The 15,303-nt window shown below is 44.8% G+C and overlaps 1 protein-coding gene across 1 annotated transcript in view; it reads left to right on the forward strand.

The window, feature by feature from the left end:
• Positions 1-15,303, forward strand: part of LOC118788151 (OTU domain-containing protein 7A-like) — a 61,899-nt gene that overhangs the window by 27,472 nt on the left and 19,124 nt on the right. The window contains exons 3-6 of the mRNA XM_036544041.1: positions 3,290-3,423; positions 8,453-8,606; positions 13,820-14,005; positions 14,723-14,941. Of these exons, the coding sequence (XP_036399934.1) occupies positions 8,522-8,606; positions 13,820-14,005; positions 14,723-14,941 (490 nt within the window). The 5' untranslated portion in view covers positions 3,290-3,423; positions 8,453-8,521. The remainder of the gene's footprint in view (positions 1-3,289; positions 3,424-8,452; positions 8,607-13,819; positions 14,006-14,722; positions 14,942-15,303) is intronic.

Genomic DNA, 15,303 nt, shown 5'->3' on the forward strand with positions numbered 1-15,303 from the left:
GATGGCCTGAGACTGGATCCTAGGCACCAGGTGCTATTTGCCCTGTTGTCTGCAGTCTCTGTCTCTCTAGAGACAGCAGAGGTAGGAGGGCAGATGGTGGTTTAACCAGTGCAGCGAGGTGGATTCTGCTGAGTTGGACAGGTTCACTCTGAGTCAGCAAGAGGAGACTCCTTTGACGCTGGGAAAAGTGTCTCACCTGGCCAAGCTGTGTGTTTACGTATATATTTTGAATACGAAGTGAAAAGGGACTGAATGTCCCTTTGCAGGTGAGCTCCTTGATCCCTGTACAGTGCTGCAGCTGGGATGGTCCAAGCGTTGTCATTGTCCTAAAGCAGTCACTCTTTCAGACCTCTTAGATTCAACCAGGTTTTTGCCTGCGGTCATTTGAGATGTCCACAATAATAGGTCACTTGAGTCTTTTTTTGTCACCTATGTTGTTTTTGCCTTTGACCTGAGTTTCTGAGGAACAATTTTTGACAGCTATGTAACCACTGGTTTTCACACTGAATTTGCTACATGCTTGCACATTTGGTGCTGTAGCCAAAACCTTAGGATTAAAAACACCAGAATCAAGTCTTTTTGCACTCTTAACTTTGGGGTTTCCTGTCTGGCTCCCAGACTTGTTAGGTCTTGAAACACAGAATGCACTGATTGAGTGCCAAAAATCACTGTGAGACTTAACTGCTGTATCTTACTCCATATCCTTTTGTCATTGTTTTTTATTTCCTGTTGCCAGTACTTCAAAGTGCCCCTTGACTGTTTACCACTATTAGACACTCCCAGTGACCACAGAGCACATGGACCCAAATACCTGCAAGTAGGTCTGCAGTTCAGATACGTCTCACTTTGCTCACCGCGACACGAATGGGAAGTTACACTAATGGACTGTGGTCAATAACATTCAGCCACTGTCAGGCTCCAGCTCGGCCCACTCACCTCAACGAGGCGCTCAACCAGAAGAGTGTCAGCATGTGTGTCATTATTTAAGAGAGCAACACAGCAGAACCCCAGAAGCCCCTGGACTTCAATTAAGAGAGGGTGCTGTTTGCCCCAGGCCTTGTTTGTGGTGTAGCTATGCTCTCTGAATGCTGAGATGGGAGTCAGCCAGCTGGAAAACCTGGAAAACAACTTTGACAAAAAATTTGTGCAGAAGTTTCAACTCAAAGTTGGTTGTGTGTCCATGGGGATTAAATCAGGATTGTTAGACTGAATCTTGTTTTTTACTCGGATGGATGAAAAAGAAATTTAACAGAAAATGTTTCCAAATGACAGATCCACATTCTTTAGAAAAGATGGTGGATTATTGCAAGTTTTTGTGAAAGATGAAACTAATTTAATGCACAAAATCTTTCATTTTTATTTTCTATCCATCAATTTACAGAGGTCCATTTCATCACCAAAATCTTTCTGATCGTCACTGGCTCCTTTGAGTCCGTAAACTGTGACAAGCTGTAGAGTTGATCTGAGTTCCTCTGAATACAAAAAGCCCTCATTAAAGTAAAGCCTTTTCAGCTTTTGTTAAAGCATTGTTTCCTTTAGTGTGTGTCAGGATTGCGCCCTGTTTTCCTCTCCACAGACAGTTCTTGCCCAGCTAGAGCGAGAGCGGTGTTGTGTGTTTGCTGTGATTGCCGCTGCCTTTCCCAGGCGCCTGGAACCTTTTTCTTCAGAGTGATAAAACTTGCAGTCTGGCCTTTTTCCATTGCCTCTCAAGTAAAAATAAAACACAGCATCCTTTTATGTGGCAGGAAATACAGAAGCAAAGCTTATTGTATATGAATTTGGACAAAATTTCAGTATTTAAAAAAAATGCACTTCATTTTGTCAGCAGCCACTTAGAGAAGATACTAGTGAACATATCAGAATCAAAGTGACAACAACAAATAAATTTCCACTCAGCATGGGACACACAAACCAAAACAAACTGTGAGAGAGCACTAAAGTGACACAGCCGATCGTGGCACCATTGTCACGAACATATCCAGTTAGATGACATTGTGATGTTCTGCTAACATGTATAGCTCACTCACTTTACTTGCGTGCTGTATGTAGCATCACCATTCTTGCAAATGATTTGATTAAACTGTATTGTATGTGCAAAATTACAGAAGATGGGGTATATGTACACAGAAATGCACGCTATATTTAACAGTGAAGTGTTACGGTGCTGCTTATTTTTTGTGAAGGAGCTGGCAATGAAGTGGCAGTGCTTATATCTGCCTGTCTTTTACTGCCGGTGAATGTGAGCTCATAAATACTGTAGAACTGCAAGGAGAGAGAGCAGAGGTCAATGGAGCGTGGGCAGTAAACAACACTGTGTGTGAGTGTGTGTTGTTTTGTGTGAGTGTGTGCGCATGTATGGGTCTGTATGTACCTATGTGTGTGTCCATGTGGAGCATGACTGTGTCTGTGTGTTTGCCTTTGTGTCTGTTTGCATGTGTGGATTGTACTGTATGCGCACGCGTGTGTGTGTGTGTGTGTATGTGTGTGGCTTTTTGCCCTGTTTTGGAGAGAGATCATCGGAGAGCAAATTGCTCTGTAACCTCTAACCTCAAAACGACAGCCTAGAGACACAGCACTCTCCCACAGCACCTACACATCACCAGCATACTGTGGAGGCCATCCACAAAAAATATTCTGTCCGCGTGACTATAATAGGCCTAGGTTGCCATGACACACTTTTCCTCTGTTTATTTTTGCCTCGATTGTAGCTGCAGTAATGGGCACAGCTCCTCTGTTAAATACCATTTAAATGCTATCATTGCAGGGGGTAAATCTCTTAAAATGTTAAAAGGCAGCGAGGGCAGTTATATGAGAAACGTGAGGCATGGGGAAGATGGGAGAGGTTGGATGTACAGTACAGTAATGAGCCAGGCCTTGTAAGGCTGGTTAGTGTGGTTCAGATGCTCCCCTTTCCCCGTTGCTCTGAGAGCCATGTGCCTTTCGGCTTGGCTCTGGAGCTTCCTCCACCTTTCCGTGTGTGTACGTGTGCGTTTTTGTGTGAGTGCATGGTCGGGTATCCAGCAGCAAAAGAAGCCTGAATGTCGATGCTGCTTTTACATCCTCACTCTCACATGATGTTCATTTGATTTTCTGCAGTTCTTCATGCAAGTAAAGGCTGCAAGGTCTCCCTGCAGTTCTCGGACTCAATTTGTAAGGGAGGGGTTCTCCAGTAGGTCGTCCTCAGAAAGAACTGCGAGAGATTTCTGATGGTGCATGTCTTAGCTGTGGAAGAGGTATATTGTGAAAGAGGTATATGGTCTAGGCTCTTTTCTTGTTCTTGATTTTCCAGGCCTCTTAGCCAGTGTCTTCCTGATCGTCCCTCTCTCACCTGCGAGGCTATGGACTAAAGTGACCAGCGCAGCATCTAACCCCAGCATGCACACACGAAGGCTGGCGCAGAACCCACAGTGAAGAATACGGACAGTAAGAATATCATCCTCTCACCCATTGGCCCTGATTTTAACATAGCACACCATTTCTGTGCTGCATTTCTGCAGACACCAGGGCAAATTGTCTATCTTAGATTTTTACGAACCTGTGCCTTTCACCAAGACATAAATACAAGTGTAATATAATTGTCATATACATAGATATGTATATGAACTTTGCAAATATATATTTATGAAGAAAAAAGTAACCCATGTAATTGAATTGTGAGTTATGGGCAATTGTTGAATGCAGTGAAGAGTGTCCATCTGGTTATTTACTGAACCTTTTTTTTAAAGTGGCTTGCTCAAGGGTACAACAGGGGAATTGAACCTGCAGTCTCTGAGCTATGAGCTCAGCTCCTTTACCACTGTTGCACAAGCTTCTCCTTTCATGGGAGAGGAGGAAGGATGATCAGGGAGAAAGATATGTGCTTGCTAAGAAAGAAAAACTCATCTTGTGCTTGTAAGCTATGTCTTTGCTGCATAGAATGGCTGATGTATGTTGTGTGATGGCTGAGATGAAGGATATTTAATTTGTATGGTTAATCCATCTAACCTGTGGCACCCTCTTTGTGTTACAGGGAGTAATAAGCCCTCAGAGTCAGATCTGTATTGCAGAACACGTTCAGCAGAGTCCCTGAACAGTAATGAGAAATTTAATAGTGCTATTTATTTTATATTCAACCATAAAGGCCTCATTCTGTGATAAAATGCTTAATGTTGTTCCTTAGGAGTTCAGAAGTCTCCAGTGCCATAACTAAAACAATTAAAGCCCCTTAATCTGTTTTAAAATTGACAAATGGGCTTTTTTTAAAATTTTGGAACCATTTGAAAAAGTCTTTAGCCAATGATTGCAGAGGTTCTTTTGGACAGGTGCAGTCTGAAGGGAAGGGGCTGGGAAAATGAGGCATCTCTCCTCATTGCCCATGCCTGTGGGTGCGTATGTGTGTGTGTGTGTGTGTGTGCATTTTAAGGGGGACCTGACTGGTCAATATGTGCTAGAAGCTGTGATGAAGGCCACATTAACATCAGTAACGCCTTTGTGTGGTGAATGAGGAGAGCAGGATGTGTAATTATTGATCATTTCTACACTGCGGTGATTCTCTGTGCTATGCTGTAACACATTGCATAATGCCTCTCTTTTGGCCACTAGACTGAATAAAAACGAACAGCCTACCAACTCTTCGTGCAGCACAATGCAGGAGGAGTAACCAGAGGGTTGCAGGTTCCATACCTTGGTGTGGGATTGTTTATGAATCATTGAGAAATATACATAACCTCAGTTATTTTAGTAAATGCCCTGCTGTATAAATTCAAAATATGTAGCATTTAAGATGGGCAAGTAGCTCTTGATGATTCCAATTGCCAAGCAAATTAAGAGTAATAATTGTCAGGTTTTAATTTCCCACTTTTTAATATTTTCAGTGATTGCTCGCTCTTGTGTTTTGTGTCAGTCATCTGTTTTACTACGTTACATCAGCATGCATGCTGGAAGTACAACTTCACAGTGGAGTGATATCTTGGCATGACCATGTTCAGTAGGTCAGCTGTTGACTCATTATTCTTGAGGGTCAAGTTTGTCCCCCCTCAAATAACCTACCACTCAGGTTTTTATTAGCGATGGGAGAGTAAGGCTTCAAGAACCAAATAATTTGTGGAGATGCCATGCACTGACTTGCAGGAACCAATCAAGACTTTGCTTATTGTAGCAAACCACTATGATTTATTCAAATATGTGAGTCACTGAATACACGATGGTTCCACCACTTTTTCAGTTCTCTCTCATCGCTGTGTTCAGTGGCTTCACAGAATGACAGAGCTGCTTTGCATCCTTGAATCCTGTATGCTGAGGAAATACAGACAGGATACACTCCCTTTACCTCTCTCATTCTTCCCTCAGCTTGTTAAAACAGGCACCCAAACAGCACATACAAGTGGCATACTAGTCAGACTTGGCCTAGTGTTATTACTTTTTCTCAGAAGTGTGTTCCTACTGCCTGAGGAAGACCACCTGGAATGAAGTTTCTCATCTGGATGATTAAAACACAGTCAATGCCCATAGTAAAATGCTGTGGAGCATACCTCTGAAATTACAGTGATGATTACAAGTCTGATTTAAAAACCTCACCCTTTTTCTAGGTCCTACAAGTGCCTGCTCTTTTGGAGTTTGAAGTCTTTTTGTAATTCTCGTGTCCTTAAAGGGCTTTTTTACGTAAACAGCCATCATGGGATTAGATTTTCCCTCTCTGTGGTGTTCTAAAGCGATGGAGGTTTCATGCTGAAAAACATTAAGCCAGAGTGATCTGCATAGCAGATATCGGGGTGCTGTCTGACTACATTATGTTCACTTAGCATAAGCTCTTATCCAGAGCAACTTACATAGTTTCCAAGTTTCACAGGTCATCCATTTATACAGCTGGATATTTACTGAGGCAATCTTGGTTAAGTTCCTTGCTCAAGGATGTAACCGCAGTAGCCTACCTGGGAATTGAACTGGTAAACAAGGGGATGGCAGGCCCTACTGCCTCCCACTCCACCACGCAGGTATTTCAGATTCAAACAAAGGTCAAAGACCCTAGACATGCCATTGCCTATAATGAGCTTTAATATGACACTGAGATTGTGGAGGGAGGTGGGGGGGGGGGACAATGGAATGAATGGTCTTGGTAAGTCAAAATTACACAATAGAAGTTTTTCATTTAACTGGATCTGAAAAGTTCGGGAAAAATGTATGTCTCAATTTTCAAGAAAAAGATTATACTGAATCTGGTCGAAAAGTTTAAAAAGCTTCAAGCCCATTGTAATCCTACAGTCACCAAAGGGCTTTAAGTAAAATATAGTGTAGGCCCTGCCAATAGTGGCCAGAGTGCTTCCATTTTTTATTGTCAGATATGCAAAAGATGTGCAGTATGTAGGTCAACAAAATTGGGCTGATATTTACAACTGCAGAACTTCTAATGAATTATGCAGACAATAAAGAACTTTTTGCCTATAAAGCAAAATATTTCTTCTGGACCAACACAGAGTTTGTACAGAACTGATGTTAGCCTGTAGATGGGAGAGTTTTTTGTCTACAGTATATGTTTTACTGAATTTGAGATGTGAACTAAAGCACAGGCCTGATACCTACGAATACAACATTCCACTACTGCATACACTGCTGAGAATGGAGCCTGTATATGAAGCCCTTCCGCCTGCTTTAGGGTTGCCGTGAGCCGTGATTCAGACTAATGCACCCATGAATTTTCGTACGAGAGGTTTCGCCCACAGTCAGCGGTCCTTGGGACAGAGCTGCCTCCTGTCAACATAAAGTAGCACTTTCTCTGTCCATGTTGGGTGGATTCAGGGCAGGCAATGAGATGAAGGATCGAGTACGCCGCCGCGTTCCCCCTAGCTGACCTCTGTGGGAGCGACTTCCATCTGGAGGAGGCGTTTCAGGACAGGAGTTCTGCCCAGCAGAGAGTTCTGTCAGTTGTAATATTCCACCGGGACCTCTGATTGGTTCAGAACGTTGCCTGGCTCTGCACTGTATGTTTTCCTCTTGAGGTAGAGATAAAAAGAGATAAAACAAGCCCTATACTGTTGGCATGATGCCATGATCATGGTCCTCTTCTCCAGGGGTAAAAAATGACAAATACTCATGTTTACATGCAAAAATGGGGGTCGGGAGATGTATATTTTACCTCCTTTCTTGTAATGATCCTGTAGGTTTGGTTTCATAAGTGTGCTTATGGAATGAAAAGAATTGTTCATGAACAATTTGTGTAGATTTTTTCATTGGCACGTCTCCCATGGCAACCTAGTCTGTTTAAAACATTTCAACAGGTTGGAATACAACAGAAACATTATGAATCATCAAGGGGGATTAATTAGAAATTAGTTTGTCAGACAGCTTTGAAACAGATACATTAATAATTAAATTTCAGCCATGAAAGACCAATATGTAGTGTATATATATGGTGTAGTACTGCCTCAGCCCAACCCAGTGCATGGCCTTTTGTGCTGCTGGCATGAAAGCAGCCCACGCTTTAACAGCAAGAATGACTCTAACACACCATAATCATTAAAAACCGCGCTTTGCACGGAATCGTTAAAATATCTAAGTGACTCGGGCAGGAAAGAGCACTCTCTCTAATGCTCCGGTCGAGGTTAATAAGCGGTGGGAATGTGGTCTGTAATCAGAGAACAGGCATACAGAAAGGCTGGGACACTGCCACAGGACTGTGGCTGAGCAGTCATTGGCTTTAAGAGCAAAACATCCCTCAGCTTCATAAAGCACTGATGTCCACTGTGCTAAACCACTAAGTGCCCCAGGAGGCATGCAAATAAGGCAGGAATTAAAGCTTTCAGAGTGAGGATAACAAGGAGTCTGTTTATCAACCTGCAGTAGTGTACGCTAGTGGTCAGAAAGCCTCGCTCACCTGCAACATCATAGAAGATACCACACATTATATCATACATGGAAAGGATGCATAAATACAGGAAATGCACAAATTTTTATTTTATGACTACATATAGTACATATATACATATCACATGCATCTGCTAGTCCTGATCTTGTGAAGTCACAGTTGTGCTATGGTCAGAAGCCACTGCTTAGTGTGAAACAAGCCTTCTTCTTTGTTGCCCGCAAAAGTTTGTGATGTACATTTTGTCATTGCTGATAAAAAAAGACATACCAAGACATTTACAAAAAGTCAGATATGAAAAATGTTTTAAGCATGGTCAACCCTACATTATCACTCCATATGTAGACAAAATAATGTTCAATTCTTTCATCAGAGGAATGGCGAGGATCAGTAACATTCATTACAACAGCTTCCAGATATATGGATTGAAATGGCACAGTGTGTACCAGTTATATTTTTCTATTTTTGGTTGAGTTGTACTGTGTGACTGGCTGCTGCATCTATGATGTAAGACATAAGAAGAAATGAGCAGTTGGACAATGGCATGTTTAATGAATCTGTTTACGCTGGAGGAAGCGGCGGCGCTGACTTCCTGTCTCTCTGCCCTTCCTGCAGATGGCAGCGTGAAGGCTGGCGACCACGGAGCCCTACGCTGCAGGCTGGGCAGCGCACCCACGCGACCCCATGACTCTGGACATGGACGCGGTCCTGTCCGACTTTGTTCGGTCCACAGGGGCTGAACCGGGTCTGGCACGAGACCTGCTGGAAGGTAAGAGCCACCGTGGGATGGCGCCGCCCTGCTGCCTGCATGGCAAGGTGCAAGGGATCAGGGGATTGGGGTTAGACTCTGACAGACCAGTCTCCACCATCAGTGTGACTCTCAAGGTGCCTCCTCCTCAGTTTTGGGCACGAGTGGGTGGAGGGGCTTTGTTGTCTAAATCTTACCATCAGTCCTCAGATGTAATCCACCCTATTTTCTGTTTGTCTGTGATTTTTTCTCACTCCTGTGGCTCTTGCTACTTTAGCTCATATGATCTCTTGATTTGCATCTGATGAGATGATTGGCCAGGGAGGCAGGCCGGAAAGGATATGGATTACTGTTAGGCAAACACAGTCTGACCGCCATCTGTGACCTCTGCGGCCTTTTTGAGAGCTTGCATTTGAGCTCTTCAGTGGTCTTCATATTTACATAATACAGTGTCTATACTGTCCACTGAAGAGTGTATATGATGGAGGAATGTAGCAGACAAACGTATCAGAGTACAGGCAGACTCTAATTTCAGAGCATTAGCCCAATGAGCAGACTTTAGAGTCCAATGTTATGAGAAAAATGCATAAATCTGTCAAAAACAAGCCTCTTCTCATCCAGCTTCCACAGTAAAAAGATTTCTCTTTGATCCACAGTAAACCCATTGGTGAATTTTTAGCCTTTGTAAAAAAAAATGCAGTAAATAAATTATGTGTTTACTTTCTCCTTACTACTCTGTCACCAAGCTCATCAAAACGTAATTGCAAAAAGCTAACATTTAAAAAAAATAATCAGTGTTATGCTTTTTATAAAAAAGCATGTTCTTCAAAAAGTGTTTAAATAAGTGCTGTTGTAGTCAGTTCTCTGCAGAATTTGAGGAAGATGGACAGAGGAGATGTGTGTGATTGTCAGAGAGAGTGATGGGCAGGTCAGCTCTGTTGGCTGAGTGTCGGTGGGAGGGCCTTGCAGCGCCTCCACTGTGCCAGTCTTGGCTGGTGGTTTGGGCGCCTGCGTGACTGCATTACGGATATGCTGCCCTTACAGAGCCCTGTGCCCATCCTCTGGAGCTCATTCAGGAAAGAAGTAGTGCTGTTAGTACATGTGCGGCAAAGCCCCTCTCTGAAATAATACAAAAACACACGCATGCAGTACACGGTCTAGGAATAGCGATGTAAAATCCATTTGAAGTTCTGAACCTTTTTTGGCTGTACAGTTATGTAACAAACAGCATTTCAGCAGCAGGGTTATGTAATAAGCAGGAGCGAGCAGGGCCGATGAGGATGAAAGCGGTAAAAGCAGGCTTTCTCCAGTCCTCAGTCGGGCAACAGAATGGTGATCATGTTCATAATCAAACACATGTCTCACAATCTGTGGGAGGTGGGTTCAAATTAAAATATGATAGCCTTTGGTCCAGGCCATGTAACTGTATGACATTTTGTACATTGCTCAGTCACCATGGATGCACACAGAAACAGTAGAAACTTACGGAAGCGTGAGGTTGAGAGTTTGTGAGGGTCTGACTGCAAGGTGGAGCTTGAGATCGAGCTGTGTACCCCAAGCCACAGGCGACTGAGTGAACTTATGTTATCAACTAAACATCATTATAGAGTTCAGACCAGATAACATCCCCTAAGTCCTTACCCTGAAACGGAAATGGATCTGGCCTGAATGCAGTGAGGACCTTAAGAAGTTGTGTAGTCTGAGATGCCTATGACAAGAGCTCAAGCTCTACCCTCCAGCCAAACATATCTGGTAGCATAAGCAACAAAGTGTTGGTCGGGTGTTAACAGACCTAGATGTAAAAAACACAAATCCCATGATTTCAGTCCAAATGAACAAGGATTCAATCACATTGTGAAACCATAAGTATATACGTAAGAAAATCAGAAAATTGAACATTTTCACATGAATAGACTGACATATGTGATACTTCATGGTCTTCGTGTCTAGGCCTCCCAATGCTGCTATAATAAAATAATCAAAATGGCCCTGTAGAAGGGTTTTCATCCAACCACTCTGCCACCTGCTGGTGTCTGCAGGCCTCAAAAATGGTACAATGTAATGGGGTGAAATAGGCCTTTTGTTGTCCTGTTGGTATTTGGGCCTGCTATGCATTTCAAAACCCTTGCCATTCATGCATACAGCACTGTTTGTGGAACTGAAAGTTCGTTACTGTGATTCCCTGCACTGCATGCAGGGAGGGCGTGAATTAGCTTGGTTGTTTCTCGGTGATGTCGTTCGGAATGCAGGCCGACAACACGCTGGCCCAACTCCAGTTCATGACTCCTGTGCCACCTTCCAGCTTATTTGTCCCCTCCTGTCCCAGAGCTTGGTGTTCCGGGATGAAATGTCACAGGGAATCTCAAGAACATTTGGCCCTGGGACAGGCAACTGCCTTGGTGGGGTGGGGAGAAGATGTCAGGCGGGGGTGGTGGTGGTGGGGGGGTGGTGATGATTTGGGTTGTTTCTTGGTTGTTTCTGAGGAAAGCTGCTGGCAGGGATTCCTTGATTGATTGCGTGGGGTTGTGAGGATGTGTCAGAGCATCTTAGCATCAGCAGAATTCATTAGAAATTCATTAGAACATTCCTGTGTTCGATCCATCCTCTAGTCCCCTTTCACTGTACTGTCCCTGGGCCAAACTGACTGAGCTGAGACTTCACCTCTGAGCATCGTGCTCAGAAGTCAAGATTTTCCTGTCCCAAGGGGACTGCCACTTTTGCTCCTTGACTAGCTGGCATGTGTGTTGCATATGGCCTGGCCAATGGTAGTGGCACCACAGAACACAAGCAAGCCCTGACAAGTACTGTGGTAAAGGAGGGATTCTGACAGTGCTTAGTTGCTGTGAAGTGTCTGCAAATACATCCTACCTCCAAGCAATGATCCTCAGTCAGTACTATCTTTTCCTTGGAAGATGGTGGGTTTAGGGATCATCAATGTGTAAACTGATCTTGGGTTGTTTTTTCGATCAGGATGCACCTGGAGTCTCTTTAGAACAGCTTTAGGAAGGCATTTAAGCAGTCCTACTACAGCTTTCAGATCAAAGGCAGAGGTTGATGCATCAAAAAGAAGTAATGAACTTGCATTTGCACTAGAAATGTTCACACTGTAGCACTGTATTCAGGTGGGTTTTGGATAGGCCCAAAAAGCCCTACCATCAGGGGGTTGGGGGCATGGTTGGGTTAGGACACTTACCATAGACATGTCACGGACATGTTCCATGGTGCCCATGGCAACTGTGGCCATGCTAACATCAGGACCAGGGAGTGGAATTAAACACAGAGCATCACTTTCTTTTTCCTAATCTTTAATTTAGTTTATTTTGTAAATTAAACAAAATAATTTAATTTAGATTAAATCATTTAATGAGTTTCAAGCCCGACTAGCCAAGCACGACTCAAAGTGTCCTTGGAGAGTGCACTTAGACTCTCAGGATGAGCACCTCGGTGAACACACTGAAAGCCTGTTGTAATAAAAATGACATAACCACACGCTGAGACAACGAGGCTTTCATTTTTATTACACAGCCTTTTGTTTAATTTCTATGTAATTTTCCTCCATATACCATTTGAAAAGCAATTTTCTACTGTCATCATCAGTTTTAATCATTGCTTACAGTATGTTTATATTTAATGGATGAACAAATAAAAACAGAACTAAAACTCAAGCTCAGCTTCCAACATATTTAGAATATGGCATCCATCACACATCACAAATTAAATCTTAATTTGTTTTAAACTTGAAATTTGCTGATTGAATGACAGAGAAATCCACATAGTAGGCGATTTGCATTCAAAGTATTTGAGTTTGGATTATTTGTGTTGAAAGGTTCTGTGTTCAGAGTACCAATACAGCCATTGAGAAACCAGATTTTCCCAAGAGTCAAAAAAAAAAAAATCTTCATCTGCAGAATTTTGGAAGCGATTTTTCTTTGCACTGTAAATCTATTGCAGCTGTAGGGTCTTGGATGAATCTCGAGGTTTTAGGCGTTTAAGTGATTCCCAGAAGCACGCAGGAAACTGTTGCTGTGTGTACAATCTGTCAGTGGCCGGAGTGGAAGTGTGGTAACCCTCCCAGACACAGTGCGGCTAGGGCAGACAGTGCACAACAGGCCCACAGCTTTACTCAGCCTGCAAGGAGCCGTTGGCACCCTGTGATGAAACGTTATGAAACAGGCGCGGGATGCATCACTGCAGAAATTTCATTTCTCCAGATGCCAGTGACTGCTGTGCAGTTTCTAGGGCAGCGTCAACACCTATTGGAGTCAGTGAATTTGCCAGAATGATTGTTGTAGATAAGCTTGAATTCTCAGTAGTGTGTCTGCAGGCTTGGGTGGAGGGGTTTGAGGGGTTTGGGTAAGGGGGGCGATATTTTAAGACAGGGGTGAGAGACTGCAGGGGAGGAGGGGGGGGCTGAGTTTAGTTTGACAGGTGAGACTCGGAGGGCGCAGGGATTGGGCCTTGAGGAGGTGAGGACTGTTTTGAGGACAGAGCTGAGAGACTGCGGGATAGAGGGTGGAGGGTGTTTTAAGGACAGTGGGGAAGCTCGGGGGGCCGGGGGGGGGGGGGGGGGGGGGGGGGGCGAGGAAGAGGAGAGAGTCTGGCTGTGTGTTTGCAGCCTGGGGGACTGTGAATCTGTCAGGGAGAAAACAGCTGGAGCATACCCAGCCATCGCCTCCTGTCTCTGCAGCTGACGCTCAGTCCCCCTGCGTCTGCTCCTCTCCCTCCTCCTCCTCCGCCTCCGCCTCTTCTTCTTCATCATTGTCGTCTTTCTCCACATCTTCATCTTCTCCATCTTCCTCCTCTATTACTTCCTCTTCCTCATTCTAGATCAAGATCAGGTGCTCTCCTCCATTAATTCTCCATGTTAGACAGCACATTGCCGAGACAGGTTCTGTCATACCTGTGACGCTAGTTCAATATTTCATTATTAGCGTATTTTATTTTTAATGTACGAAGCTCAGGTCCTATGTGAGGCAGTCAAGCTTCCTCCCTCCCTGGATGTGCACTGAATCTCAGATTTACTGCCCCATCCCATTTTACTGAGAGGACAGTTTACATTGTCCTGTAAAAAGCCTTTCCACTTCCTCTGTAGTAATTATACAAGGGCAGGTAGCGGCCATGTTGGTAACTGGATCCGCAGGGGAAAAAGAGGGGAGGGCCAGGTTTTACATGTGAGCGAGTACAAGTCTGTCTGTCAGAAAGGGGACAGTGCTGTGTCTGCATTGTGCGCGCAGGTAAGAACTGGGACCTGAGCGCCGCTCTGAGCGACTTTGAGCAGCTGCGGCAGGTGCACACGGCCAACTTGCCGCGGGTCTTCAACGAGGGCCGCTACTTCAGGCAGCCGGAGAGGGACACAACGCCCCAGCACCTGAGGAAGATCGAACGGCCATGCCAACAGAGGCAGGAGGACAACGGTCAAGGTGTGTGTGCATGTGCAAGTGCGCGTGTGTGCCTGTGTATGTGTGTGTGTGTTGGGGGGGGGTGTTCTGCCAGTCATAATTTGTACCAATTTGGCCATACCTATAACTGTGTGGTTGGAGTTACTTGGTGATGACTGGATTGGTGCCATTTTGCTGGAGTTATAGTATTGAGATTCAGTGTTGTAAGGTGATATTACAGCTCACCCAAGTCCCTTGTAGGGAGATTCAGTGTATGTTTTTGTAGATCCTTAAGGAGGCCCTGGGGGACTCTTACATACCTGTAATTGTGCCACTTGGAGCCAGGTTGACTTCACTGTTGTTTTGGAATAACGCAATAAGGTCATGAATATTTCCCAAGTGTTTTACTCTGCATGGTGCAGACTGTTACAGACCTCCTTGCCAGAGTATCTTACCCTGCTTAAATATGGAGACACATGGTTTTATTTGACAATATGATTTATTTTATTACTCTATATCAGCGAGAAGGTGAAGGTGTTAAGCATTGTGAAGGTGTTATGAGGGCACACTTGGCTGAATAGTGACCGTGTGTTTTTAAAAGACAACTGTCAATCTCAGAAAAAAATCTTCCCTCATAAATATTTTTCTTTTGCAGGAAAAGGTGTGTTTTTTCCAAGACTCGGGTTTGTTAAACACAGCCTGCTTGTTTCCCATTCTTTGTTATCCGTGTATGTGACCTGCGGCCACCCTCCTCCCCAGAGAAGCGCCTCTCTCGGGGCATCTCCCACGCCAGCTCCGCCATCGTGTCCCTGGCGCGCTCGCACGTGGCCAGCGAGTGCAGCAGCGAGCAGCTGCCCCTGGAGATGCCCATCTACACCTTCCAGCTGCCCGACCTCAGTGTCTACAGCGAGGACTTCCGCAGCTTCATCGAGAGAGACCTCATCGAGCAGTCCACCATGACGGCCCTGGAGCAGGCCGGTAAGTGCGTGTGTGTGTGTGTGTGTGTGTGAGAGAGAGAGAGAGAGCGAGAGAGAGAGGGAGAGAGAGAGAGAGGGGGGGGGGGTACGGATAATACGGTTGAATCTCACTTAGCGCAGAGAGCTGCTGTCTCTGGCTGCTTTCAGCTGTAGTTGGGACACTCTCCCTGGACTCAGCAGCATGGCAGCATGGGGGTGGAGCTGTCAGTGTGGACCTCCGGTGGGTCTGTGATCTGAGTGGGAGGGTGGGCTGGTCATTGGGCCCCCAGGGCAGAGCCAGAGGGTGGGCCAGGGTCAGCTCCTTAACAGGCCCTCGGGCTCGAGTGGGAGGATGAGCAAGCATCAGGCCAATCGTAGCAGCCC

Source organism: Megalops cyprinoides, chromosome 13, assembly GCF_013368585.1.
Source record: "Megalops cyprinoides isolate fMegCyp1 chromosome 13, fMegCyp1.pri, whole genome shotgun sequence".
Lineage (NCBI taxonomy): Eukaryota > Metazoa > Chordata > Actinopteri > Elopiformes > Megalopidae > Megalops > Megalops cyprinoides.